General features: G+C 45.2%; 1 protein-coding gene across 5 annotated transcripts in view; it reads left to right on the forward strand.

Moving 5' to 3' along the window:
- TAB1 (TGF-beta activated kinase 1 (MAP3K7) binding protein 1) overlaps window positions 1-25868 on the forward strand; it is a 195424-nt gene that overhangs the window by 39530 nt on the left and 130026 nt on the right. For all 5 annotated transcript variants that reach the window (XR_004537960.1, XM_033929487.1, XM_033929483.1 and 2 more), the window contains one exon: window positions 12707-12793. Coding sequence is in view for 4 of the 5 variants with exons in the window: in XM_033929487.1 (XP_033785378.1) it covers window positions 12707-12793 (87 nt within the window). In the remaining variant the exon portion in view is untranslated. The remainder of the gene's footprint in view (window positions 1-12706; window positions 12794-25868) is intronic.

Here is a 25868-nt window from a genome sequence, read left to right on the forward strand (position 1 = left end):
CATTTGGGATAGAAGCGGATCATAAGAACCCTATGCAATATGTTCCAGCTATTGTAGAGACATGAATAATGAAAAAACAAAGAGAAAATAGCAACTGATAATTTCAAGTTAAATCTTCTTTCATTATATTGGTAATTATAGTGAGCGCTCATAAATAGAAATCCACTCGTATTTCCATAAACACTGACATTAACACAGGGCACAATACAACAGATAATGACTCATAGTAACATAAAAGACTGTAACGCTGAAAAATAGACAGACATTAATTGCTAGCAAGTATTAAGGGAGTCCCCCCTCTTGTATAATTCAAGTGCACTGTAGTTTTTCCTAACTCTAGAAAACAAAATGATCGTTAGTAATGGGAAAAAGTGAGGTGATGGGAAACGCCCATAATAAAAATCCCAGACCTAGAAAGACAAAGGGTGCGTTTATTTTTACATTGTCAGTTATACTTAAATGCCTGTCAGTTATTTGGTTAAACATAATCACCTGTCACGAATCCTTCTTATCTACGTACACTATCTCTATATATCTATTGACTTTCGATATTTGTCTCTCTCCCTTCTTTCCAATACTGTTTTGTATTTATATATAAAAACAATAGTGATCCAAATCATTTCTGTAATTGCGTTCTTCTCTGTCTCAAAAACACTCCTTTATAATCCAGCAAACTTATATGAAATAAATAATTGTTTAATGAAAGCTTATGGTAACATTGAAACGCAGTTAAAATATATACTTCCTCTCTCAGTCTCATTCACTCTCATCCCCCTCACCTCCCCCAATTTTTTTTTTTTTTTTTCTCGGTCGTGACCACAAAAGAACAGGAAACAAAAAACCCACGAGAGCAATGCTTTCGCTGTCTCACAAAGCGCCATATGTTACACAGGTCAGTACACAAGCGACAGCTAGCATAAACGGAAGAATAAAGGAAGCCTGTAGACAGCATGACAAGCTGAAAATATTACAGTAAAACACAGACTCAGAGCTATGCCAAGGCTAGAAGACCCCTCTTGTTAGTAGCAAAGAAATAAACCCATAAAAACAGAACTAACATGCCAAAACCCATACAAAATAGTGGCCACACATGATAATACTACATCATAAGGGGCTAGGTAACACAAAGCACAATACAGAGAAGAGGTGTATACTTTCGGCTCAACAATGGTAGGAAATATGGGGGCAAAAGGAGGAACAGGATTGTCTAAGCAACCGCTTAACAGAAGATCCAACGGGAACAGACAAGAGAAAGAGAAGCTAGGGCCAGGGGCACAAGACAAATAACTCTGGCTAGCACTGGCAGCCAGAGAAGTATAAGACAAGGGGATTCCTAAGGTCATATAGAGCAGGGGGCGAAATCAGACATAGCGGGCTCCGAGACAAAAACACTACTTAAGCACAGTTTCCTGGAAAGTGGGGGAAGGTGGGGAACGGGGTGCATTGCTGTTGAATAGTTTCACAGATATCATCTAATGCCTGAGAGATAGTGGCCCACGGGACAGGGGAGTAACGACCAGTATGTGTTGTAAGAGTGCGATCTGCTTGCCATTGCACTTGGTGTGCAACGGAAGGTGGAAAGATAGGACTAGGGTTAAGAGTATATGCTGCGGAGAGCAAAGGGGCAGTGAACAGTGGCAGAGAGCAATACAAACAGGAGGACTGAGACGCTAGCATAAAAAGCGGCAACATGGGAGAAATAAACAATATATCCAACTACAAAGTGTACAAACTAATGAGTTTAAAAATAAAACTAATAAGAATACTTACAAAATGATGCAATGTGATCACAGAAGAGCAGGTACCTTCGTAGCAATAACTCAGGTGTGGCCAGAGACCACAGAAACAGCATAACCACCAGTCAAAGCTGGTTCAACAGTCACACCATAACAGTGATAGATTGATCTAGCAGAGGAAACATCAGGCGTGGCCCAAGACCACAAGAAATAAAGGAAAGAATTTAACCAGCAAACGAATCAGTGTCTGTACCCAAAAAGAAAAATTAAGGAAAGTAAAAAGAAGGCATATAACGGAAGTGTTAGTGGGTGACAACACAGCTGCGCTGAGACTATACCTAAACACCGGCTACCCGACCCGCCAGTAATTGATCAACTATTAATTACCTACGTATGTATACATTAACTACGCCCTAAACTAGAGGCTGACTACACAACCCGCCAACCATTCTGACTCCTATCCTATTCTGACTCCTATCCTAACCTATGGACTGACTACCACCCACCAGTCATAAACATATATATATCCTAATTCCTAAACTATTCCTAAGCTATGGACTGGCTACCACCCACCAGTCAGAAACATATTTACATATATCCTAATTCTTAAACAATTCCTAAATTATGGACTGGCTACCACCCACCAGCCTAACTATATATACACCTATCCTAATTCTTAAACAATTCCTAAACTATGGACCGGCTACCACCCACCAGTCAAAACCATATATACACATATCTGTATATTCGGACTCATAAACTATCAATTATAAACCATAAATTTTGGACCATAGACTGACTATCCAACCTGCCAGTCTATACAGGACCCGTAGGACAGCTAGGGATGGTAGCCCGGTCCCAGGCGAATAGACATGAAATCCTGCACCAGGGTCCGGGATAGTCCAAAGCTGACGCCACAGGGCCTGTGTAACGACAAACAAACAGGATTAGTAAAAAAAAAGAGAAAGCAGTGTTTAAGGCAGACCACATTCCATTGCTGGCTTTAAACTAGAAAAAGAAAGAAAAAACCGCATAAAAGGGGAAGTAAAATAACACAGCAAATCTGCAAGAAAATAAGGAAGTTTAGGTAGAGACACTGCATAAGTACAAGCAGGCAACCCAGAAACACACTTTTGGCCAAAAGTAATGGAGAGGCAATCCGACAAGCAGAGTATAGGCCTTCAATCCAGTGAGGTCTCTAAAAGGGGCATGTTCCCTTTATTTCAACGTCGGGGTTCACCACTGATGTAGGCCGCTGTCAGGCCTACTTTGGTAATGATACCTCGAACCCTATATACTGGCTTCAAAAAGTATATATTTATTTTGTCAATCAATAACAGCTTACAAGAATAGATCATATAGTATAAAGTGTAACAGAAGGTGATGACCTCCAGGCCCAGAGGTCCTCTGATGTCTGTTCTGACCTTTCCTTCCTAAAGGCCTGGTTTTTATACATTTCTTAGTGGCCAACACCACGTTGGTTTACATCACATGATACATCCTTATTGGCTATTCTTACCTACGTCATGTTACATGTCTGCTCTGTTCTCCGTAAAGCCTACCTTTTCCCCGAAATGCCTGTTTCCCCACCATATTAGTATTTCCGAGCACAAGCCCCCCTCCCAACTTTAAACATCTCCGATACTTTCTATTAGATGATATTTCTTGTGAATTCTCTCTTCTGAGAATTCTGTCTTCTGACCACGGTCTGTTTATCTCTTCATGGTATCTGGCTGGGTGGGCCTTGGTGTAAAACCACAGCTAGCCCACAGCCTCAGGACCTGTTGCTTTTTCTCTAGTTTTACCTCTACAGTAGCTAATTGAACTCATAAAACAGCGTATTTCTCCATCTTTGCATGCTCTTCAGTTAATGGTGAAATATCTTTCCATAGTTAATCTACTGTTTCTATCATCTGCAGAGATAGATAAGGTAGATGTCAGTTGCAGGGGCCGAGAGCAGATTTTTCTGTAAAGAGAAAAGTGATCTTTGTCTTCTTTCCCATCCCCCTTCACCTGTCCAATGCCAGGACTTATCTTGGGATGTATCTCACTTCACCTGTCTTGCTAATGTCAGGACTTACAGGGACCAGAGCCTCCATGCTTTATTCTCTCTCACCGGTCACGGGCTTCAAGAAGTGTAGCCAGTGCCAGCGTGCGATCTCCCTCACTTACCCACACCGCTGGTGCCTTCAGTGTCTGGGGCATGACCATTGCTTGGAGTCATGTGTTCGCTGTGCTACACTTCAAACTCGAGCCCTCGAATGTCGTTGAGTTCAAGTGGAGAAGATTTTAGGTATGGAAACCTCGACTATACCCTCAACCTTGACCTCTGATTTGCTCAGGCCTGCTACGGGGTGTCCTCCTGCCTCCATGACTTCGACCTCGACTCTCATCAGACCTTCCTTGTTTGGATTGTCCTGAACCTTGAGTAAATCTGCCAAGTCTTCTCCTGAGCTTCCTTCAAGTCAGATACCTCAGCAGACAGTTCCAGCGGTGGTCCTCAAGCTACCTAAACATCATTCCTCCAAGTCGAAGCATTCTTCCTCTTCGGCCTCGGAGCCTTTAGCCTCAGCAAGTGGTCCATTTTCAGACTCTGATCCACAATTGCATTCTACCATCCAGACCATTTTAGAGCGGGAATTTGTTCAGTTACTGACCAAATATAGTCCTGCCTTGACTCTGCTTCCTGCAGTCCAGCCTGGGCACTCAGCAGTCTCACAAGAGGTCGAGTTCTTGCCTGTGCCTCGAGCTGAATCTAATAATAATAATAATGATAACTTTTCAGAGCGGTTTACAATGCAAGAGACTGTACATATACAGTGAAGATACAATGCAAGAGAATGTACAGCGAAGATACAATGCAAGAGAATGTACTATGCAGTTGTGGGCAGTTTACAATGTAAGAGACTGTACGTATACAGCGAAGATACAATGCATGAGAAAGTACAGTGCAGTTGAGAGCAGTTAACAATGCAAGAGGAGTGTGTGGCGCAGTGGTTGGATCTACAGCCTCAGCACCCTGGGGTTGTGGGTTCAAACCCCGCGCTGCTCCTTGTGACCCTGGGCAAGTCACTTAATCCTCAATAGCCCCAGGTACGTTAGATAGATTGTGAGCCCACCGGGACAGAGAGGGAAAATGCTTGAGTACCTGATTGTAAAAACCGCTTAGATAACCTTGATAGGCGGTATATAAAATCCTAATAAACTTGAAACTTGAAGAGACTGTACATGTACAGTGAGGATACAATGTAAGAGAATGTACAATGCAGTTGAGAGCAGACACTAAAGAAATTTATCAAAGAGGTAAGATTTGAGAGATTTTCTGAAGGATGAGTAGGATGGAGCAGATTAGATGAGGGTAGTCAGGCAATCAGTCCATCTGCCAGCTTGAAATGAGAGAGTTTTGTTAAGGAATCTTTTATAGGTGCATCTCTTTGGAGATGGGTAGGTAAACAGATAGGCATTGCGTGTGCGATTGGTACCAGGAAATGCAAAGTGGTGTGACAGGTATATCGGGGACGAGCTGGTTAAAGTTTTGAAGCAGAGGCAGGCGAATTTGAAGATGACTCTCGCTTCTATTGGTAACCAGTGAAGTTTTCTGTAGTAAGGGCTAATATGGTCTGACTTTTTGAGGCCTTAGATGAGGCAGACGGCGGTGTTTTGAATGAGTAAGAAGTTTAATGGTTTTCTTGTAGGAGCCCAAATATATGATGTTGCAGTAATCTAGGGTGCTTAAGATTAGGGATTGGACCAGCAGTCTGAAGGAGAGGAAGTCTATGTAAGGAGTCTTTGCGAGTGTCTCGTCTGGAATCCTCACACTCCATACAAGGAGCCGAGTATTTTGGGAGTGCTTCGAGATACCTCGATCCAGACCACAGAGTCTATGGGACTTCGATCTACAGCTTCCAGCCCTATATCCTCACATAAGACATTGCCCGTTTCGAGGCATAGGGTGAAGTTTCCTTGACCTCGCACGAGACCTGCTCCCAGGCAGCACCCTCATCGAGTCATTCATTGAGGCGCCGGTCTTCCTCCAGAGAGAAGCCTTCCTCATCCAGGCCTTCTAGCTCTTCGAGGCCTCCAACTCCTCTATCCAGGACACCAATAGCAGAACCTGAGGGCTCCGCTTCTCCCAGTGCCTCGTCCCAGTCTGCTTATTCGCTGGGATATCAATACTCCAGGGAGGCTTCGCTTTCGTTTTCTACTTGAGGCGCTTCGAGGTCATAGAGTCCCTCTTGAGGCTATCCTCTTGTGGATCAATTTTCCTTTTCCTCTTTCTTCCGTCAGATGGCTGAGTACCTGGATCTTAAATTGGACTCTGGTTCTAAGTACTCTAAGGAGTATTTAGAGGAAATGAGTATGCCTCAGCCTCCTGCGGAGTCTCTCAAACTCCTTCTTAACAGGCTTCATTCTCAAACTTTCAAACGAAACCTGGAGACTCCTTATGCCAATTCCTGCTGTTCCAGGCATGGAATCGAGGTATAGAACTGTACATTGCAAGGGCTTTGAGAAATCCCAACTATCTCATCAGTCCCTTCTTGTGGAATCTTCTTTGAAGAGGAGTCATCCTTCCAGGGTCTGTGCTACCGTACCTCCTGGCAGAAAGGGCAGGACCATGGATAAGTTTGGCCATCGTCTTTATCAAAATTCGATGATTGCCTCCATGGTTTTAAATTATAGTTTTATCTTTACTACTTATTTCAAGTATTTTATTGATATACTCCCTGGCTTCTCTAAAGACCTTGGTCAACACAGGCTTTTAGAGTTCCAACAATTCATTGCTACTTTAGCACAACTCAGGTTACACCTTCTTCAGTCATCTTATGATGCCTTTGAACTTTCCTTGAGGGTCACTGCTTTCTCAGTAGCGATGCGCTGCCTGGCTTCGCACCATTGATATGAATCCCAACATTCAGGATCATCTGGCTAATATTCCTTGTGAAAGCAATGACCTCTTTGATGAATCGATAGAGGCCGCCACCAAGAAGTTGTCTGAGCATGAGAAATCTTTTGTTTCCATCTGAAGCCTAAGCCAGCTCCTTCCAAGCCTTCTCGACCTCTTCCATCCTATCAGGCGCTATCCTCCAAGGGCAGCTCCTTACACTCGAGCACCTCCCAAGAAACCACAACAGCAGCAGAAGCAACAGACACCTCAGCCTTCTGCTACACCTAAGGCTTCTCAGCCTTTTTGACTGTCTCAAACAGAGCATAACCTCCATCGTTCTGCCTCTCCTCTTCCCATAGAAGGTTGTCTCCATTATTTTTACCATCGATGGGAGACCATTACATCCGACCTCAGGATACTGCCTGTAATCAAGGAAGGATACTCTCTTCATTTCACTCAGATTCCACCAGAGCTCCCTCCAATCCTTCCCAGACCGCCCTTCTTCTTCAGGAAGCTCAAGCTCTGCTTCATTTACGTGCCATCGAGGAAGTTCCTTTGGGACAGCAGAGCAGGGGTTTTTACTCCTGTTACTTCCTAGTTTCGAAGAAGACGGGCGATCTGCGGCCCATACTGGATCTCAGGGCTCTCAACAAATTTTTGGTCAAAGAAAAATTCCTGTCCCTGGCATCCCTTTATCCCCTTCTAGATCAGAACAATTGGTTATGTTCTCTAGATCTCAAGGAGGTGTGCACTCACACATCCCCAGTCATCCAGCCTTCCATTAGTACCTCAGATTTCGGGTGGGGAATCTGCATTTTCAGTACAGAATGCTACCCTTTGGCCTGGCATCATCTCCAAGAGTGTTCACCAAGTGCATAGTGGTGGTGGCAGTAGCTCTGCGGAACCATGGCCTTCAGGTTGTTCCCCTACCTGGACAACTGGCTCATCAAAGAATCAACATCTCAGAGGTTATTGTAGCGACCCAACGGACTACGCGGTTCCTACAAAGCTTGAGATTCGAAATCAACTTTTCCAAATCCCATCTTCAGCCCTCTCAGAACCTACAGTTCATCGGAGCTGTTCTGGACACTATCCAACTCAGACCATTCCTTCCTCAGCAGCGTCTGGATGCTCTTCTTCAGCTTTGCCGCAAAGTCTCTTCCCTTTCTTCACCCTCAGCGAGAAACATGATGATACTACTCGGTCACATGGCCTCGACCGTTCACTGTGTCTCCTTTTTCCAGACTTCACCTCAGAATTCCTCAGTGGACCCTGGCATCTCAGTGGGCGCAGGCTTGCGACCCACTCTCTCAGCACATTACAGCCACTCCTTCGTTGAGACAGTCTCTCCACTGGTTGATGCTCTCTTCCAATCTCTCTAGAGGCTTACTGTTCCAGATACCCCCTCATCAGAAGGTCCTCATGACAGATTCCTCGACCTACACTTGGGGGGGGGGGGGGCTCATCTCGACAGTCTCCGTACTCAAGGCCACTAGTCCAGCACGGATCGTCAGTATCACATCAATCTGTTGGAACTCGGAGCGATCTTCAATGCTCTCAAAGTTTTTCAGCATCTTCTTCATGACCAGGTAGTCCTTATTCGGACTGACAATCAAGTTGCCATGTACTATGTCAACAAGCAGGGAGGAACGGGATCTCTCCCTCTTTGTCAGGAATCTGAAAGGATGTGGGACTGGGCGATCCATCAGAACACCTTCCTGAAAGCAGTCTACATTCAAGGAGAGAAAAACTGTCTGGCAGACAAATTGAGTCATCTTCTGCAACCTCATGAATGGACACTCAATTCCTCGCCTCTACATCACATTTTTTCTCAGTGGGGAACTCCTCACATAGATCTCTTTGTGTCTCCCCACAACCACAAACTGCCTCAGTTCTGCTCCAGGATATACTCTCCTTATCGCCTCAAGGCAGATGCTTTCCTTCTGGAATGGACGAATCTCTTCCTGTATGTGTTCCCTCCATTCCCTCTCATTCTCAAGACTCTTGTCAAGCTCAAGAAAGATCATGCCACCATGGTTCTAGTAGCTCTTCGGTGGCCCAGGCAACCCTGGTTCTCCCTTCTACTTCAACTCAGCAGCAGGGAGCCATACCTTCTACCAGTTTTTCCATCTTTGCTTACACAGCGTCAAGGATCTCTTTTTCATCCCAACCTGTAGTCTCTACACCTGACAGCTTGGTACCTCTCAACATAACTCCTCTTCAGTTTTCTCAACCTGTTCAGGACATTTTAGAGGCTTCCAGAAAGCTTGCCACTAGACAATGCTACCACCAAAAATGGACTAGATTTTCTACATGGTGCATCTCTCATGACAAGGAGCCCCGAAATGCCTCCTTCTCTTGGATTATCTTCTGCACTTATTTACCTCTAGCCTCAAGTCTACATCCATTCAAATCCATCTTAGTGCAATTGCTGCTTTCCATCAGCCTATCAAAGGGAAAAACCCCTTTATGCTCATCCTGTGGTTTCCAGATTTATGAAAGGACTTTTCAATGTCAAACCTCCTCTCAAACCGCCTCCAGTGGTTTGGGATCTCAATGTTGTTCTTACTCAATTGATGAAGCCTCCTTTTGAACCAATGGATATGGCTCATCTGAAATACCTCACTTGGAAAGTGGTGTTTCTCATTGCCCTCACATCTGCTCGAAGAGTCAGTGAGCTGCAAGGTTTAGTTGCTGATCCACCTTTCACAGTTTTCCATCATGACAAGGTGGTTCTCCATACTCATCTTAAATTCTTACCTAAAGTGGTTTCAGAATTTCATCTCAACCAATCCATTGTACTTTCAGTGTTTTTTCCAAGGCCTCATTCTCATCCTGGAGAATCAGCTCTTCATACCCTGGACTGTAAGCATGCTTTGACCTTCTACTTAGAATGCACCAAACCACACAGATCTGCTCCTCAACTTTTTGTCTCCTTCGATCCGACCAAGTTGGGACATCCGATTTCTAAGCCACCCATCCCCAACTGGATGGCTGCTTGTATCTCTTTCTGCTATACTCAGGCTGAACTGCATCTATAGAGTCAAATCACAGCCCACAAAGTCATAGCCATGGCGGCTTCAGTAGCTTTCCTCAGATCCACTCCTATTGAGGAAATTTGCAAGGCTGCCACCTGGTCTTCGGTTCATACTTTCACCTCTCATTATTGTCTGGATGTTTTCTCCAGACAGGATGGCCATTTTGGCCAGAGAGTATTACAAAATTTGTCCTCCTAAGTTGCCAACACTCCCACCATCCTATTCTGGTTAGCTTGGAGGTCACCCATATGTGACAATAGGCTGCCTGCTTGTCCTGGGATAAAGCATAGCTACTTACCGTAACAGGTGTTATCCAGGGACAGCAGGCAGCTATTCTCACAACCCACCCACCTCCCCTGGTTGGCTTCTCTGCTAGCTATCTGAACTGAGTAGACACGCCTTGTGCTGGGCGAGAAGGCATTTGCGCATGCACGGTGCGGCAGACTCGAAACTTCTGAGTTTCTTCAAGCAAGTCTGCTTGCGAGGCTATCCGGGTTCTGTGGATGACGTCACCCTCATGTGAGAATAGCTGCCTACTGTCCCTGCATAACACCTGTTACGGTAAGTAACTGTGCTTTTTAACTGTTGAGATGTTTGCTAACCTGGGTGAAGAATGGATATTTCTTCTAGTGGGAGTACCATGCTGGCACATGTTTATTTGAAACATGGAGGAATGGCCTAGTGGTTAGAACCCCTGCCTCAGCACCCTAAGGTTGTAGGTTCAAGCCACACACCACTTCTTGTGACACTACTACTACTATTACTGTACTTATCAATTCTATAGCGCTGCTAGATGTACACAGCACTGTACATTAAAACATTCAAGAGACAGTCCCTGCCCAGTAGAGCTTACAATCTAGACAAATAGGACAAGTAGGGGTTTAGGGAGTTTCTCAGGCAGCTTACTTTATAGTGAGTGGGGGTTAGGAGTTAAACACAGTCTTGAAAATATTGGCTTTTAGTCTGTATTTGAATAATGCCAGGTACAGAGCTTGACGTATTGACTTGAGCAGTCTGTTCCAGTTGTATGGTGCAGCAAGGGAGAAGTAACGTAGTTAGAAGTTGGCAGTAAAGGAGAAGTGTACAGATAAGTACAGATAAGAGAGATTTACCCGATGAACGGAGTTCCCAGTGAGGAGTATAGGGAGAGATAATAGAGGAAAGATATAGAGGAGCTGTAGAGTGAATGCACTTGTAAGTCAGTAGGAGGAGTTTGAATTGTATGTGGAAATGGATAGGGAGCTATTGAAGTGACTTGAGAGGGGTGATGTGGGTATGGCAACTGGCGGAATATAAGTTGTGTAGCAGAAGTTTGAATGGATTTAAGGGGGAAGAGATGCTTACTTGCTTTATGAGAAGCAAGTTGCGAGAGGTGATAAGGGTATAAATAAGGGTTTTGGTAGTGTTCTCAAAGAGGAAGGGTGGGATTTTGGAGATGATGTAGAGAAAGAAACAGGTTTTGTCGGTCTGTTAGATTTGTGCAGAGAAAGAGAAGAGGAGTCAAAGATGACCCCAAGGTTTCGAGCTGGCGCAACAGGGAGGATGAGTGTTAACCCACTGAGAAAGAGAGTGAAGGGAGGGGAGACGTAGGTTTGGGGGGGAAGGATTAGTAGCTCAGTCTTGGTCATGTTCAGTTTTAAGTGGCAGCGGGACATCGGACAGGAAGACTGAGATTTGGGCCTGGATTCATATAGAGTTTCTGGTGTCGAGAGGTAGATCTGGGAATAGTCAGTGTAGAGATGACATTGAAAATCATCGGAAGCGATCAGAGCACCAAGGGGATGAGTATAGATGGAGAAAAGAAGAGGTCCCAGAACAGAGCCTTGGGGTACCCCGAATGATAGTGGGATAGCAGTAGAGGAGGATCCACCACTGCATACACCAAAGGTGCAATGTGAGAGATAAGAAGAGATCCAGGAAAGAATAGAGCCTTGAAATCCAAGTGAAGACAGGGTATCAAGGAGAAAGTGGTAGTCTACAGTGTCAAAGGCAGTGGATCTGGCAAGGAACAGTTCATTAGAGACTTTAGCAAGGGTAGTTTCTGTAGAGAGCAGGGGGTGAAAGCCTGATTGGAGAGAGTCGAGAATAGCTAGGGATGACAGAAAGTCAAGGCAACAGTAGTGAACAGCACATTCAAATAGCTTGAATAAAAAGGTGAGGTAGATGAGGTGATAGTTGGAAGGGCAGGTAGGATCCAGTGAAGAGTTTTTTGAGGAGTAGTGCAACTACAGCATATTTGAGGGCATCATGGACAGTTGCAGTGGAAAGTGATAGATTGAGGATGTGACAGAATGAAGAGGTGATAGTAGAAGAGAGCATGCTGAGTAGAAGGGTGGGAATCGGATCAGAGTAGCAGATTGAGAGTTTAAAGAAGGAAAGAAAATGTGCAGTTTCCTCTTTAGTAATTTCAGAAAAGGCGGCAGGGGCTGAAGGAGGGTTGACAGAGTGGGCTGGAGTAAAGGGAGCTAGAGGTGGCTTGGTTGAGAGCTCAAGGTTGATCTTGTGAACCTTTTCATAGAAGTGCTCAGCCGTAGTTTGGAGGGAAAGGGATGGAGGGGTTAGATGTGGGGGCGCTTTGAGTAGAGAGTTCAGTTTGACAAAGAGATGGTGAGATTTGGAGCTGAGAGGTTTAGTCAAATGGGTGTAGTATCCTGTTTGGCAAGTGAAAGAGCAGACTGGAAGGAGGTCAGGAGGAATTTGAACTGTGTGAAGTCAACATGAGTGTGGGATTTGAGCCAGAGACGTTCAGTGGACCTGGCACAGGAACGTAAGTAGATTTTAGAGGTCAGCCAGGTCTGGGGTTGGGGAGGCCTTACAGAATGTGGGGTGGAATAAGTGAGGGTATCTAGAGCAGAGGAGAGAATGGTATTATAGGAGGAGACACTGGCAAGTCACTTAATCCTCCATTGCTCCAGGTACTGTAGTTGGATTGTGAGCCTGCTGGGACAGATAGGGAGAAATACTTAGAGTACCTGAATGTAAACCACTTTGAACAGAAGTGGTATAGAAGAAATATAAATAAATAAATCTTTGCTTCTCCCTTAAAGGCCTTCGATGTGGTGGAGCGGAGTTTTCTTGAGTCCATTGATGACGCTTTAGCAGAAAAGGCTAGTCTGCAGTCTCAGCTGCCTGAGGTAAAGCTTTCCACTTGCTCACAAACACACACACAAAATCACCTTTTTTTGGCCAGATTCCTCTTGGCTCTTGTGGGTTTCAAGCATAATCAAAACTAGCATGAACTGTGCTATGGTGCCTTGAACAGTCAGCTGTAACTACTTGATGTTTTGCCTCTACAGTACTCCCCCAAAATTTATAGGGCTTCCATTCCAGGAACACCCGTGAATTTTGAAAAACCACGAATGCAGTTTTGCACCTGTCAAAAAGGCAGGAGAGGGCAGCTGGAGTGCCGGCGGGTGCAAAAAATCACTCAAGGTATGCTCCGACCACCTCTTCCTGTTACTAAAGTCAGGCTACACCAATCAGGAGCTGCTTTGACATGCAGCTCCTGATTGGTATAGCCCAACGGTCTCAAACTCAAACCCTTTGCAGGGTCATATTTTGGATTTGTAGGTACTTGGAGGGCCGCAGAAAAAATAGTTAATATCTTATTAAAGAAATAACAACTTTGCATGAGGTAAAACTCATTATAGTTTTTAAATCTTTCTTTAATTGCTTCTGATAATTTCAGCTATACACAACTGAAAACAGTGCAACATGCAGAAAGTGAAGTTTACATAGTTTTTCACTTTCTGCATATTGCACTGCTTTCAGCTTTGCATAACTGAAATTATCAGAAGCAATTAAGGAAAGATTTATAAACTATAAAGAGTTTTACCTCATGCAAAATTGTGATTTAGATTCTAATCTAAAGTATCAACTGCAAGAGACAAGATTTTTTGTGTAGTCCTCTAAGCTTTTTTGTAGAGGGGAGAATCAATATCCGACTTATGCCTGGAAAACTTTTGCGTTAAGTGTCCGGTGGTTGCGTCCGCAACCGCCTTCAGCTCTCATCTCCTCCAGCACCGGACACAACCACCATCTTACATCAAGCAGTCACGATAATCCACGTCGGAACAAATGATGTGAGCCGGAGGAACTTCAGCATGGCCACGCTGACTGACCAGTTCAGGGTCCTGGGACGAAAACTGAAGCGGAGTACCCGGAGGATAGCGTTCTCAGAGATCCTGCCTGTACCGAGAGCAGATGCAAAGAGGCAGGCAGACATCCAGGCTGTGAATGCATGGTTGAGGAGATGGTGCCAGGAGGAGGGCTTCCACTTTGTGAGGAACTGGACGTCCTTCTGGGGAAAGAGTAAGCTCTACCGGCGGGACGGCCTGCACCTGAGCACAGAGGGAACTAGACTACTGGCTGCCAATGTGAAGAAGGAGATCGAGAGGGCTTTAAACTGAGGAGAGGGGGAAAGCCGACAGCTGATCTGATGTTGACGCTTCGGACAACAGTATCCAGAACAGATGCTGAACGGGCTGACTGCACGGAGGAAGTAGAGAGACCAGTGGATCTTATGATCAGACAGCGAGGGAAACAACAGGTAAAGGGAGCTTGCTGGGAAGAGACTAAAGGGCAGGGAGACACAGGGGGACTGGGTGGCGCGAGGGCGAAAGCTGAGGGTATCATAGGGGCTACACAAGGCGAGGGGGATCGAACAGAGGCAGGGGCCCAGGAGGGGGCAAGAAAACCCAGAGGAAAAGCGGGGAAGTGGGGTGGCGGAAATGTGGGGAAGCTGAAAGCTACGAGGGTAAAGGCTGAGGGCAAAGCAGAAGTACAGGGAACAGGAGAGGCGGCCCAGGTGAATGCAGAGGTGGAGAAAAAACAACGGGACCTGCGGTGCTTATACGCAAATGCAAGAAGCCTCATGGCCAAGATGGGTGAACTAGAGGTCGTGGCCAAGGGGGAAGACCTAGATATAATTGGAATTACAGAAACATGGTGGACAGAGCAGAATCAATGGGATGTGGCGCTACCGGGGTACAAGCTCTACAGGAGAGACAGGACCCACAAGAAGGGGGGAGGCATAGCACTATATATAAAAGACTCTATCTACTCGGTCGGGATGGATATGGCAACAAAGGCAGAAGGGCTGGAATCGCTATGGGTCAAATTGCCGGGAAACAAGGGTGCAGACATAAAACTGGGGCTGTATTATCGCCCACCTGGTGCACCGGAAGGAGTCGGACACGACTTGGAAGCTGAACTGAGACAGGAGTGCAGGACTGGAAGTGTAACAGTGATGGGGGACTTCAACTACCCGGGGATAGACTGGAGTACGGGTCACTCCAACTGCACTAGGGAAACAGGATTTGTAGAAGCTGTGAGGGACTGCTTTATGGAGCAACTGATCAGGGAACCGACGCGGGGGAGTGCTACTCTTGACCTCATCCTGAACGGATTAGGAGGGCCTGCAAGAGGGGTAGAAGTGGGAGGACCACTAGGCAACAGTGACCACAATGCGATCAGATTCACTTTAGAAAGGGGGACACCCATAGTAAGGAGGACCGCAACAACTGCGCTCAACTTCAAGAAGGGGAACTATGTTGCTATGAGGGAAATGGTGGGGAGGAAGCTCAGAAACATCTTTAGGATGGAGACTGTGGAAAGCGCCTGGACCCTATTCAGGGACACCCTGCAGGAAGCACAAAAAAAGTACGTCCCCAGTTTCAGGAAAGGCTGCAAGAACAAGCGGTCAAAGGACCCGATTTGGATCTCAGCAGAAGTAAAGAGGGCAATAAACGACAAAAAAGTATCCTTCCGGAGATGGAAAAAGGATCCAACGGAGGAAAATCACCAGGCGCACAGGAAATGCCAAAAAGAATGCCACCGAGAGGTTAGAAAAGCAAAAGGGAAATACGAAGAGGGGCTGGCCAGGGAGGCGAAAAACTTCAAGGCATTCTTCAGTTACGTAAAGGGGAAACGACCAGCGAGAGAGGAGGTGGGGCCGTTGGACGATGGGGATAGGAGGGGAGTGATTAAAGAGGTAGCTGAGAGGCTGAACACGTTCTTCTCGTCGGTTTTCACGAGAGAAGACACATCTAATATACCGGACTCAGAGGAGCTCATGAGTGGGGAACAGGCTGAGAAATTGGAGCATATAGAGGTAAGTAAGGAGGATGTCCTCAAACAGATAGGTTAAAATGCGGCAAATCACCGGGTCCAGACGGGATCCACCCGAGGGTTCTGAAGGAGCTAAGACAAGAAATAGTGGGCACAATCCAGCATGTTTGTAACCTATCCTTGAAAACTGGAGAGGTACCGGAGGACTGGAAATTGGCGAATGTCACACCTATCTTCAAAAAGGGATCGAGGGGTGACCCCGGGAACTACAGGCCGGTGAGCCTGACTTCAATTATAGGGAAGATGGTGGAAGCTATGATAAAGGACGGCATTTGCGAGCACATTGAGAGAAATGGCCTACTGAGAACAAGCCAGCACGGATTCTGTAAGGGAAGGTCATGCTTAACGAACCTTCTGTACTTCTTTGAGGGAATAAGCAGTCGGGTGGACAATGGGGAACCCATCGACATCATTTACCTCGATTTTCAAAAGGCTTTCGACAAGGTGCCACATGAAAGGCTGCTTAGGAAGCTGTGGAACCACGGGGTGGGAGGGGATGTGCACCGATGGATAGAGCACTGGTTGTCGGGTAGACTGCAGAGGGTCGGAGTGAAGGGCCAATATTCTGACTGGCGGGGAGTCACGAGCGGTGTGCCGCAGGGATCGGTGCTGGGGCCGTTACTCTTCAACATATTTATCAATGATCTGGAAAAGGAGGCAAAGTGCGAGGTCATAAAATTTGCAGACGATACCAAACTGTGCGGCAGGGTTAGCTCCAGGGAGGAGTGTGAGGACCTGCAAAGGGACCTAAACAAGCTGGAAGACTGGGCGAACAAATGGCAAATGCGCTTTAACGTGGAAAAATGCAAGGTCATGCATATAGGGAAAAAAAACCCGTTGTTCAACTACAAATTGGGGGGGGCATTGTTGGGAGAAAGCAGTCTTGAGAGAGACTTGGGAGTGCTGGTGGATGCATCACTGAAGCCATCTGCACAGTGCGCAGCGGCCTCAAAAAAAGCCAACAGGATGCTGGGCATCATAAAAAGGGGCATAACAACCAGGACGAGGGAAGTCATCTTGCCACTGTATCGAGCGATGGTGCGTCCGCATCTGGAATATTGCGTTCAATATTGGTCGCCGTACCTCAAGAAGGACATGGCGGTACTTGAGAGAGTCCAAAGGAGAGCAACGAAACTGGTAAGAGGGCTGGAACACTGCCCATATGCCGAGAGGTTGGATAGGCTGGGGCTCTTCTCTCTGGAAAAAAGGAGGCTCAGGGGTGATATGATAGAGACCTTCAAGATCATGAGGGGCATAGAGAGGGTGGATAGGGACAGATTCTTCAGGCTGAAGGGGACAACAGGTACGAGGGGGCATTCGGAGAAACTGAAGGGAGATAGGTTCAAAACGAATGCAAGGAAGTTTTTTTTCACCCAAAGGGTCGTGGACACTTGGAATGCGCTACCGGAGGACGTGATTGGGCAGAGTACGGTACAAGGATTCAAACAGAGACTGGACGGATTCCTGAGGGATAAAGGGATCGTGGGATACTGAGAAAGCTAACCAGAAAATAAGTATAGAAACCCGACCAGGTCGTGCATGTGCAAGACCGGAGGGCTAGGACTTTGATGGGAAGATAGGACGCAATAGGAAACCAAGGTGGCATGGGGGCCCCTTCTGGTGATTTGGACAGGTCGTGACCTGTTTGGGCCGCCGCGGGAGCGGACTGCTGGGCAGGATGGACCTATGGTCTGACCCGGCGGAGGCACTGCTTATGTTCTTATGTTCTTATCAGGAGAAGTGCCGAATTTCGCGAGAGTTCACGAGATTATGTACATACACACAAGCTGCACTGCCTCCAATGGTTACCTTACGTTCTGGAACGTTGCCCGCCTCACTGCTGTAACCTCACGCAAGAGCTTTCCTGCATCTGTACGCGATTGTCCTCTCCACTCCACCTCACAATTGCGTACAGACACAGGAAAGCGCTTGTGTGAGGTCAGGGCCACCATCAGGGCAGTACTACCAGTCCTGCATTCAGGGGCCCGGAGCTGACAGGGGGCCCGGGCTCCCCAGTGTTCTCCCCAGCGCTTTTCAGCCGGGCGCAATGCCCAGCAAATTTAGATGCCCGCCCGGCTGTCATCTGCCGAATCCTGCTGCCGCCACTGATTAATGCGCAGCTTGAAGAGCCGCCGAAAAACCCGCCGGACTTTAAACAAAAAACCCCCCCAGCAAGCGACTCGAACCCGGCTTCCCTCCGAAACCGGAAGTTACATCGGGGGGGGGGGGGTAGAGAAGAGAAGCCGGCACGGACCATTAGAGCCCCGGAGCATGCGGGAGATAGGCCAGCCACGGAGGGAAGCTTACTTACTCTTGCTTACTTCGGGCCTTTCTCGCTGCCGGGTCCTGCCTACTTTCTGTTTCCGTGAAGGCAGGACCCGGCAACGAGAAAGGCCCGAAGTAAGCAAGAGCAGCAAGTTGTAAACTTCCCTCTGTCGCTGCCCTTTGGGAGATAGGTCAGCGACCAAGGGAAACTTGCAACTTGCCTTTGTCTGTAGCAAATCTGCCAGGTGTGTGAGACGGGGGGGGGGGGAATGGGAGGAGTAATGCTGCTGCACCCAATTAGGGGGGAGGGGGAAGAGAAATGCTGCTTCTGCTGTACCCAATTGGGAGGGGGGAAAGAGAAATGCTGATGATACTGCTGTACCCAGTGGGGGGAGGGGAAGAGAAATACTGCTGCACCCAATTAGGGAGAGAGAGGGAAGGAGGGAGAAGGAAGATCAGGAAAAGAAGGAAAGAGATGCAAAGACCATGGGAGGGAGGGAAAGGAGATACCATACCATGGAGTGGAAGAGAGAGATGTCAGGGCATATGGGAGGAAGCAGGGCCAGATTAAAGGATAGGCCCAGTAGGCACAGGCCTAGGGCCCGAAATAGTCAGGGGGGGCCTGCCAGTGCTGTGCTTTGGGGCCTTACCCTTGCTGGATTCGCTGGCAGCAGCAGCAGCCTCATCATCATCCCGGGCGACCCCCAACCCGATCCGACCCTCCTATCTCTCCCTCCTTCCCTCATCAGTGACGTGCCAGAGGGAATCACGGCAGGAGAAAGCCCTGAAGCAGCCCGTGTAGAGTAGAGCAGTGCTGTTTAGAGTCTCGTGATGGGAGGGAGGGAGAGATAGGAGGGTCGTGGGGGGGGAGAGTAGCAGTCTGCCCCAGGTGTTCGACCTGGCATCATGAACTTCTTCGGCTAGCATCAGCATTTACAATTCACTGCTGTTGCAGGCTTCAGGCCTTCCTCTCTGCCGGGTCCTGCCTACTTCTGTTTCCATGAAGGCAGGACCCGACAGAGAAGAAGGTGAATGCTGCTGCCTGAAGAAGTTCATGACGCCAAGTCATGGGTGACAGAAGGAGGAAAGGGAGCAGAGGGGGAGAGACTTACTGCACCCAACTGGAGGGAGAAAGAAGATGAGGGAGGGAATGAAACGAGATGCCAGAGATTGGAGGGAAGAGAGGGAGGAAGAGATGCCAGGGCATGGAGGGAAGGAGGAAAGTATGCCAGACCAAGGGAAAAGGAGGAGATGTCAGAGCATGGAGGGGGAGGGAGAGATGGAAGAAAAGGAAAGGAGTGAGATGCTAGAGAATCAGGGAAGGAAAGGAAAGGAAGGAGGAGATGTCAGAGCATGGAGGGGGAGGGAGAGATGGAAGAAAAGGAAAGGAGTGAGATGCTAGAGAATCAGGGAAGGGAAGATACCAGACTGTGGGGTGCGAAGGAAAGAAAGGAGAAGAGAGAGATGCCAGAGCATAGGGGACAGGGTGGTGACAGAGAGAGAAAAATGGAGAGGTGGCAGAGCTGAAATCAATCATGTACAAAGGAGAAGAGAAGGGGCACAGGATAGACAGTTTATTGAAGGAGCATAAAAAGAGGGAAGATACCATATGGAATGGGGAGAGGGCGGACAGTGGATGGAAGGGGCTGATGCTGTATGGAAGACAGAGCGGACAGATGCTGGCTAGAAAGAAGAGTGAAGACAAGATGATTAAAGCAAAAACGACAAAAGGTAGAAAAATTTGTTTTGTTGCTTTACGTAGAATCAAGTAGTATTGTATCTATTGATTAAAGTTTATAAATAGGAAATGGAAATAAGGCAGTTTTTTGGGGACTAAACCCCTTTCCTCAGGTCAGGATAGGATACCATAACAGCAGGGGTGCCCAAATGGTCGAGCGCGATCGACCAGTAGATCGCAAAGGCAATGTGAGTCGATCGCGTTGCCTTGGTAATCTTTTTCTTCCTGCCTCCCTGAGCCAGGCCAGGCGCGTAGAAGCGCTGGACTCACAAGACTTCACTTCTGTCGTCAATTCTGACATCAGAGAGGAAGTTCTGAGCCAGCCAATTACTGCCTGGCTGGCCTGGAACTTCCTCTCCGTCGTTAGAAATGACATCAGAGGTGAAGTCTTGTGAGTCTGGCACTTGTACATTCCTGGCCTGGCTCGTGGAAGCAGGGAGAAATCGGCATGGTGGCTTAGGGGGTAGGGAAAGAATCGGGGAAGAGGAGAAATTGGCGCGATGGCTTGGGGGGGCAGGGGGAGAGAGAAAGAAAAAGAGACAGAAAGAAAAGGGGAGGGGCAGAAAGAAAAAAATATTGGATTTATAGTCAGAAGAAGGAAGTGCAAACAGAGACTCATGAAATCACCAGACAAAAAGGTAGGAAAAATTATTTTATTTTCAGTTTAGTGATCAAAATGTATCTGTTTAGAGAATTTATATCTGCAATAGCGGTTTTTAGCGCAGGGAGCCTATGAGCATCGAGAGCAGCACAGGGCATTCAATGCATCTCCCTGCTCTAAAAACCGCTATTGCGATTTAGTAAAAAGGGAGGGGGTATATTTGTCTATTTTTGTATAGTTGTTCCTGAGGTGACATTGCATAGAATCGTCTGAGTTGACCTCTTTGAAAACCTGCAGAATATAAATGATAATTAACATTTTCTCTGCATACAGTGTGCTTTGTGGTTTTTTAAAAAAATTTTATTATTGGTAGATCATTTTGACTTGGTCATTTTAAAAGTAGCTCGCAAGCCCAAAAAGTGTGGGCACCCCTGCTGTAGAGCCATTTCTTGTATGACTGGATGAGCTATATTTATCTTTTTTTGTTGTTGTTTAAATTCATGCAGAAATAAATGGCTAGATTGAACCTAATGACTTCATTAACGCCTGTCCCTTTTTTTAACTTCTATACCATTTGAAAGAGGGCAAATACTTCTTAAATTTAGTAAAAATATTCTGGCACAAGTATCAAACCTTAAAAAAGGAAGTCATATTTTGATTATTTTGTTGAAAATTTTTTTAAGTTAAAATGTGAGTGATTAAATATTTTTCTATCACTAATATTCGAAAAACAAACTATATAATAACTTTTTTAAAAGCAAATTAACATAGTAAAACAAAATTTATTCATTGTTATCTCGACTTTTTTTTTGTCAAAAGAGGGGCAAAAATTTTCAAAATTTCGCCAGTATCGATTTTTGGTCCCATTAAATACCCATCCTCCGTAAGATAGTTGTAAAAAAATATTTATATTTATTTTTTTTACTTGCACTTTACCATATTCTACTGAAAATGTTGTAGAGTAGATGTTCAACTTCCTAGTTGCATATGTTGATTTGCGATCCATAAAGGCACTAATTGTTTTACTCTTCTGACCGAAAGATGTAACCAAATGACTCTTAATTATTGAAGAGAGCAGTTATATGGTAGGATTAGAGAGAGAGAGAGAAGTAGGCTACGCTGCTACTCAATAGAATAGCAATATCCATTTTTTTTTCAGATGTGTAGTTTTTTCTGATATATTTATTAAGCTTACAGTATTTATAAAAACACATTTAATACTTGTTACAAAAAATATTGTGCAATTGTGATCTACTTCTGGCCTACAAAGGTCAAAAGAAATCCTTAACTAAGATTTTACATTCAAAAGTGAATTATAGCTACTAGCACTATTATTTATTAGTTATTTATTATGCAGATGTTTGTTAGTTTGTTATTAGTTCAGCATTAGACATATGTTAGTTTAGAATAGATAGGTATAGATTAGTTTAGGTTAGGTTAGGGGCCCTGCTGACAGAGTCTACCTTGACGTGGTTGCAGGCTTACAAATCTTTTGGTCAAAGAGTGCGGCGACAGAGAAAAGTATGTGTGTATTTGGCCCATGGAAGAAGGGGAGGTCGGGGGGAGGAAGGGGTGTGTGGGGGGCCCAATAGGATTGCTCAGTAAGGGGCCCAGAAATTTCTGATGGCGGCCCTGTGTGAGGTTACAGCAGTGAGGCAGACAACTTTCCAGAACAATGGTAACATAATGAGGGCTTCAAAATAGTACCTGGCGGGCCATGAGTTTGAGACCACTGGTGTAGCCTGACTTTAGTACAGGAAGAGGTGGTTGGAGTATACCGCGAATTAGTGAGTCTGCGATTTGTTCCTTCTTTTGCATGGTTCAGCCATTGTTTCTACTATCCTGAGATGCATGGGATGTAGTGCCCTTTAGAACCTAATACATATGTACTCCTGAGATGATCAATAGCTGTCAGTGTTGAACAATGAGTGGGACACATTCCTTATCTTCCTCCATTTATCCATTTTAATCCTCATGAATCACCTTATGCAAATAGTCATCAAGAGTTTCAAACCTCATAAATGTGATCATTAAAATATAACGCAAACAGCAATCATATATGGTGTTAAAACAATTATATGAAATAATATACAATAACTGGTAAAATAATCCCAAATGCCATCTTCCCCAGGGAGCTGTGACTATAACGCCTGCTGGTCTCTAAACGAAGCCTAAATATCACCCACTGTGTTCTGGTGCTAGGACATCTGGTTGATCATGTTCAAAGCCCTTTGTCTGCTTGTGGTGAAGAAAGAACTGCACCAACCAGTTATTGGGTAAATGAAAGGATGTGTTACTTCTATGGTGCAGTTCTTACTGGAGTTTGTTGTTTTTCTGGAAAAATAATATTCTTGCTGTTTTTATTTGTCTAATTGTATATTCCCCTTTATGTGATATCCATAGAGGTCAAAGCATTTTACCATGAAATTAAAAACATAACAGTCCAGTATTTTGGAATAATAGATAATGAACGAAACTGGCAAAGTTTAAAAAGTGTTAAACACATCTATTTAGTGAGCCCTTCTGAAAGAGGGTTGCAAATACAGAGGCATAGATTTTTACAATCTATTTGATGTTCAAAATAGAGAGAACAATGGAGCAGTACAGGTTTGTATGTTTTCTGTTGGTTGGATAGTTATTTGATTGGTTTTTTTCCAGTTTTATATTAATTTTTGTGTTATATTTGTGTCTTTTGGGATCTGCTTAGGTAATTAGGCAGAAAAAAATTAAACTAAACCAATAATTGACAACAGCCAGATGTAAAAGCTAAACATAATCGTGACTTTTAAAACAGCCCATATATCTTCATTCTCCAAGGACAAACTGGCATAATATTTTCACATGTGGGTGACATCATCCATGGAACCTGTTTTGGACACTACCAAGTGCACTGTCACTTAAAATTTTTTAAGGCAGTGCCCATACCACATGCATGCCAGTGCCTTCTCACCCAACATCGGCTTGCAGGACCATTAATTCTTTGTGCTTTCCTTGGAGTTGAGACGCTGTCGTCAGTGTTCTCTTCAGTGTGTCAAACTTTTGACATTTTTTGCCTACTGTCTTTATTTTTTGTGCTTTTGTCATAATTTTTTGTTTTTAGTATTCCTGTATATTTTGTACCAACTTTGGTTTAATTTTGTCAGCTATTCTTATTTTTGGTCTCGAGCCCTTTTTTCTTCCCGGGGACATTGATCATTTTTGTCATGCTTTATACTCGAGTTCCCTTGGCCACTGAGCCCTTTGACTTCGCATTGGCTGTTTCCCCTCAATATCAGACAGTTCTGAGCACCTTTAAGACATGTTCTTGATATCGGATCATTTCAGGCTCTGACCTGCATGGGACATTAACTGTATCCTTTGTCTCTAACACTCAAAGCTCAGAAACTTCAAAAACCCTTTTTGGTATCACATTAGTGTCTGCATCAAGATCAAGCATGGCAGGGTACTCGGATCTTGACTCTCAACCTCCTATAACCCAGCATCAACACCACATCGGGAGTGTCGGGCTCCTTGCAGCACTGGGAGTCTACATTATCTTCATCAATGTCTGGAGTATGGAAGGATGTTGCACACAAGAAAGCTAAGAAGCACAAACATTCTTCTCCTTCTAGACATATTGCTGCATCCTCCTAAGCATTGACTTCATTGATGCACAGTAAGCATCGACACCCAGATGACCATTCTCTTCCCATCCAGATGATGTCTCCTCATATGCACGCCTTGACATCGAGGTCTTCCTTGCCATACTAACCAGTACATTTAGACTGCTTCCATGCCAATGTTTCTTTCAGTGCCATCACTGACTCTCTACAGGAGGAGATCCAGGTTATGCTTTCGGGGCTACTGCAGTTGCAATCTTTAGATATTAAAGCTTCCATGTGTTCCTCAGTCCAACCCAAGAATACATCAGAGCATCGATCAAAGATGAGATCATGCACTCTTGGTCAATGTCAAGCATCGAAGTTGGCACGGGCTTACTTTGCGCATGCATAGTCATTGGTGGAGGAATTATCTCCTGCCTAGGAAAAATCACTTGGACCTTGGCGCACATTGATGCACACTCCATGATTCACCTATTAAGGAGTACTTTGAGGAGTCTGACTCAGATATCGCCATTCACTCAGGTAAAGAGTTTCCAGAATATTCAGCAAAAGAGTCATACGGTATACCTTCTGGATCCTTCAATGCCTCCTCAGTGACACATGTCTTCACCAGAGAGTAAAGCTTTTTCTGAACTTTTTGAACTCCTTGATTTTGAAGCACCACCAAATGTGTGCATTAAGGTACCTTTACACAAAGTCATAAAAAATATGTTTAAAAACTGGGAGACTTCCTTTTCAGTCCAAGTAGCTCCTAGAAAAATAGACACAACACAACTTCAACACCATACACTAGTTGTGGAATCTGCCCTTAAGCTTTCACACAGCTCAAAATCTTATGCTTCTACTCCTGTAGACAGAGAAGCCAGAACATTAGACTCTTTCTTTTGGCAAGCGCTTATACCAGTCGTCTGTGCTCCTTAACAGAGTTAAGAACTATTAGTTTTACATGTCCATTTATTTTAAATCTGTGCTAAAGCAATTGTCTGAATTGAGGGATTCCTTCCCCCAGACAATTTTAAAAAATTCAATAATTATCTAAAAACTTTTTTATTACTAGAAAACTCATGGCTACAGCAACTTTTGATGCCTTTGATGTTTCTTCCTGAACATCTGCAGTATCCATTGCAATGTGGAGATTGGCTTGGCTTTGAGTTTCGGATCTGGAAACTTCAACTGAAGAATGCCTTTCCAGTGTACCTTGCAAGAGAGATTATCTGTTTGGAGAAAAAATGAGGAAGCTGCAGATAAGATTTTAAAAAACACACAGATACTATGAGAACTTTATCTAAACCACAGACCTCTCAATCTTCATCATCCAGAAGATATTCTACCTTATCCATATGCTCTTATTATAACAGTGAATGTCACTTTTTCCTCCTCTTCTAGATCTGCTGCTCAGAGACCCCATGCAAGGCAACAGAGATCACAGAAATTACAATCTCAGTCTCGGGCCAAACAGCAGCCATCCTTTTGACTCCTTTCTGGAGAGCATTGCGAACATTCTCCTACTTCACAATCTTCCTAAGGGGGCAGGATAATCTATTTTTACCAGTGAAGGACTCTTATCATATCAGACCAGTGAATATGTCAAGTTGTAGCTCAGGACTATGCCGTACACTTACTAAGAAAACCTCCAAACCATACTCCAAGAGAGTCTCCTTTCAACTTCTTCCAGAAGACCTTTCTTCACCAAGAACGCTTGACCCTTCTTCAACTAAACACAGTAGAACCTGTTCCTCTGCAGAAGAGGGGCTGCGGGGGTTCTATTCAAAGTATTTCCTGATACCAAAAAAGGCTGAAGGCCTTCGACCAATACTAAACCTCCAAGGACTCAACAAATTCTTGTTGAAGGAGAAGTTCCACATGATCTCTCT

This window comes from Geotrypetes seraphini, chromosome 2 (genome assembly GCF_902459505.1).
Source record: "Geotrypetes seraphini chromosome 2, aGeoSer1.1, whole genome shotgun sequence".
NCBI lineage: Eukaryota > Metazoa > Chordata > Amphibia > Gymnophiona > Dermophiidae > Geotrypetes > Geotrypetes seraphini.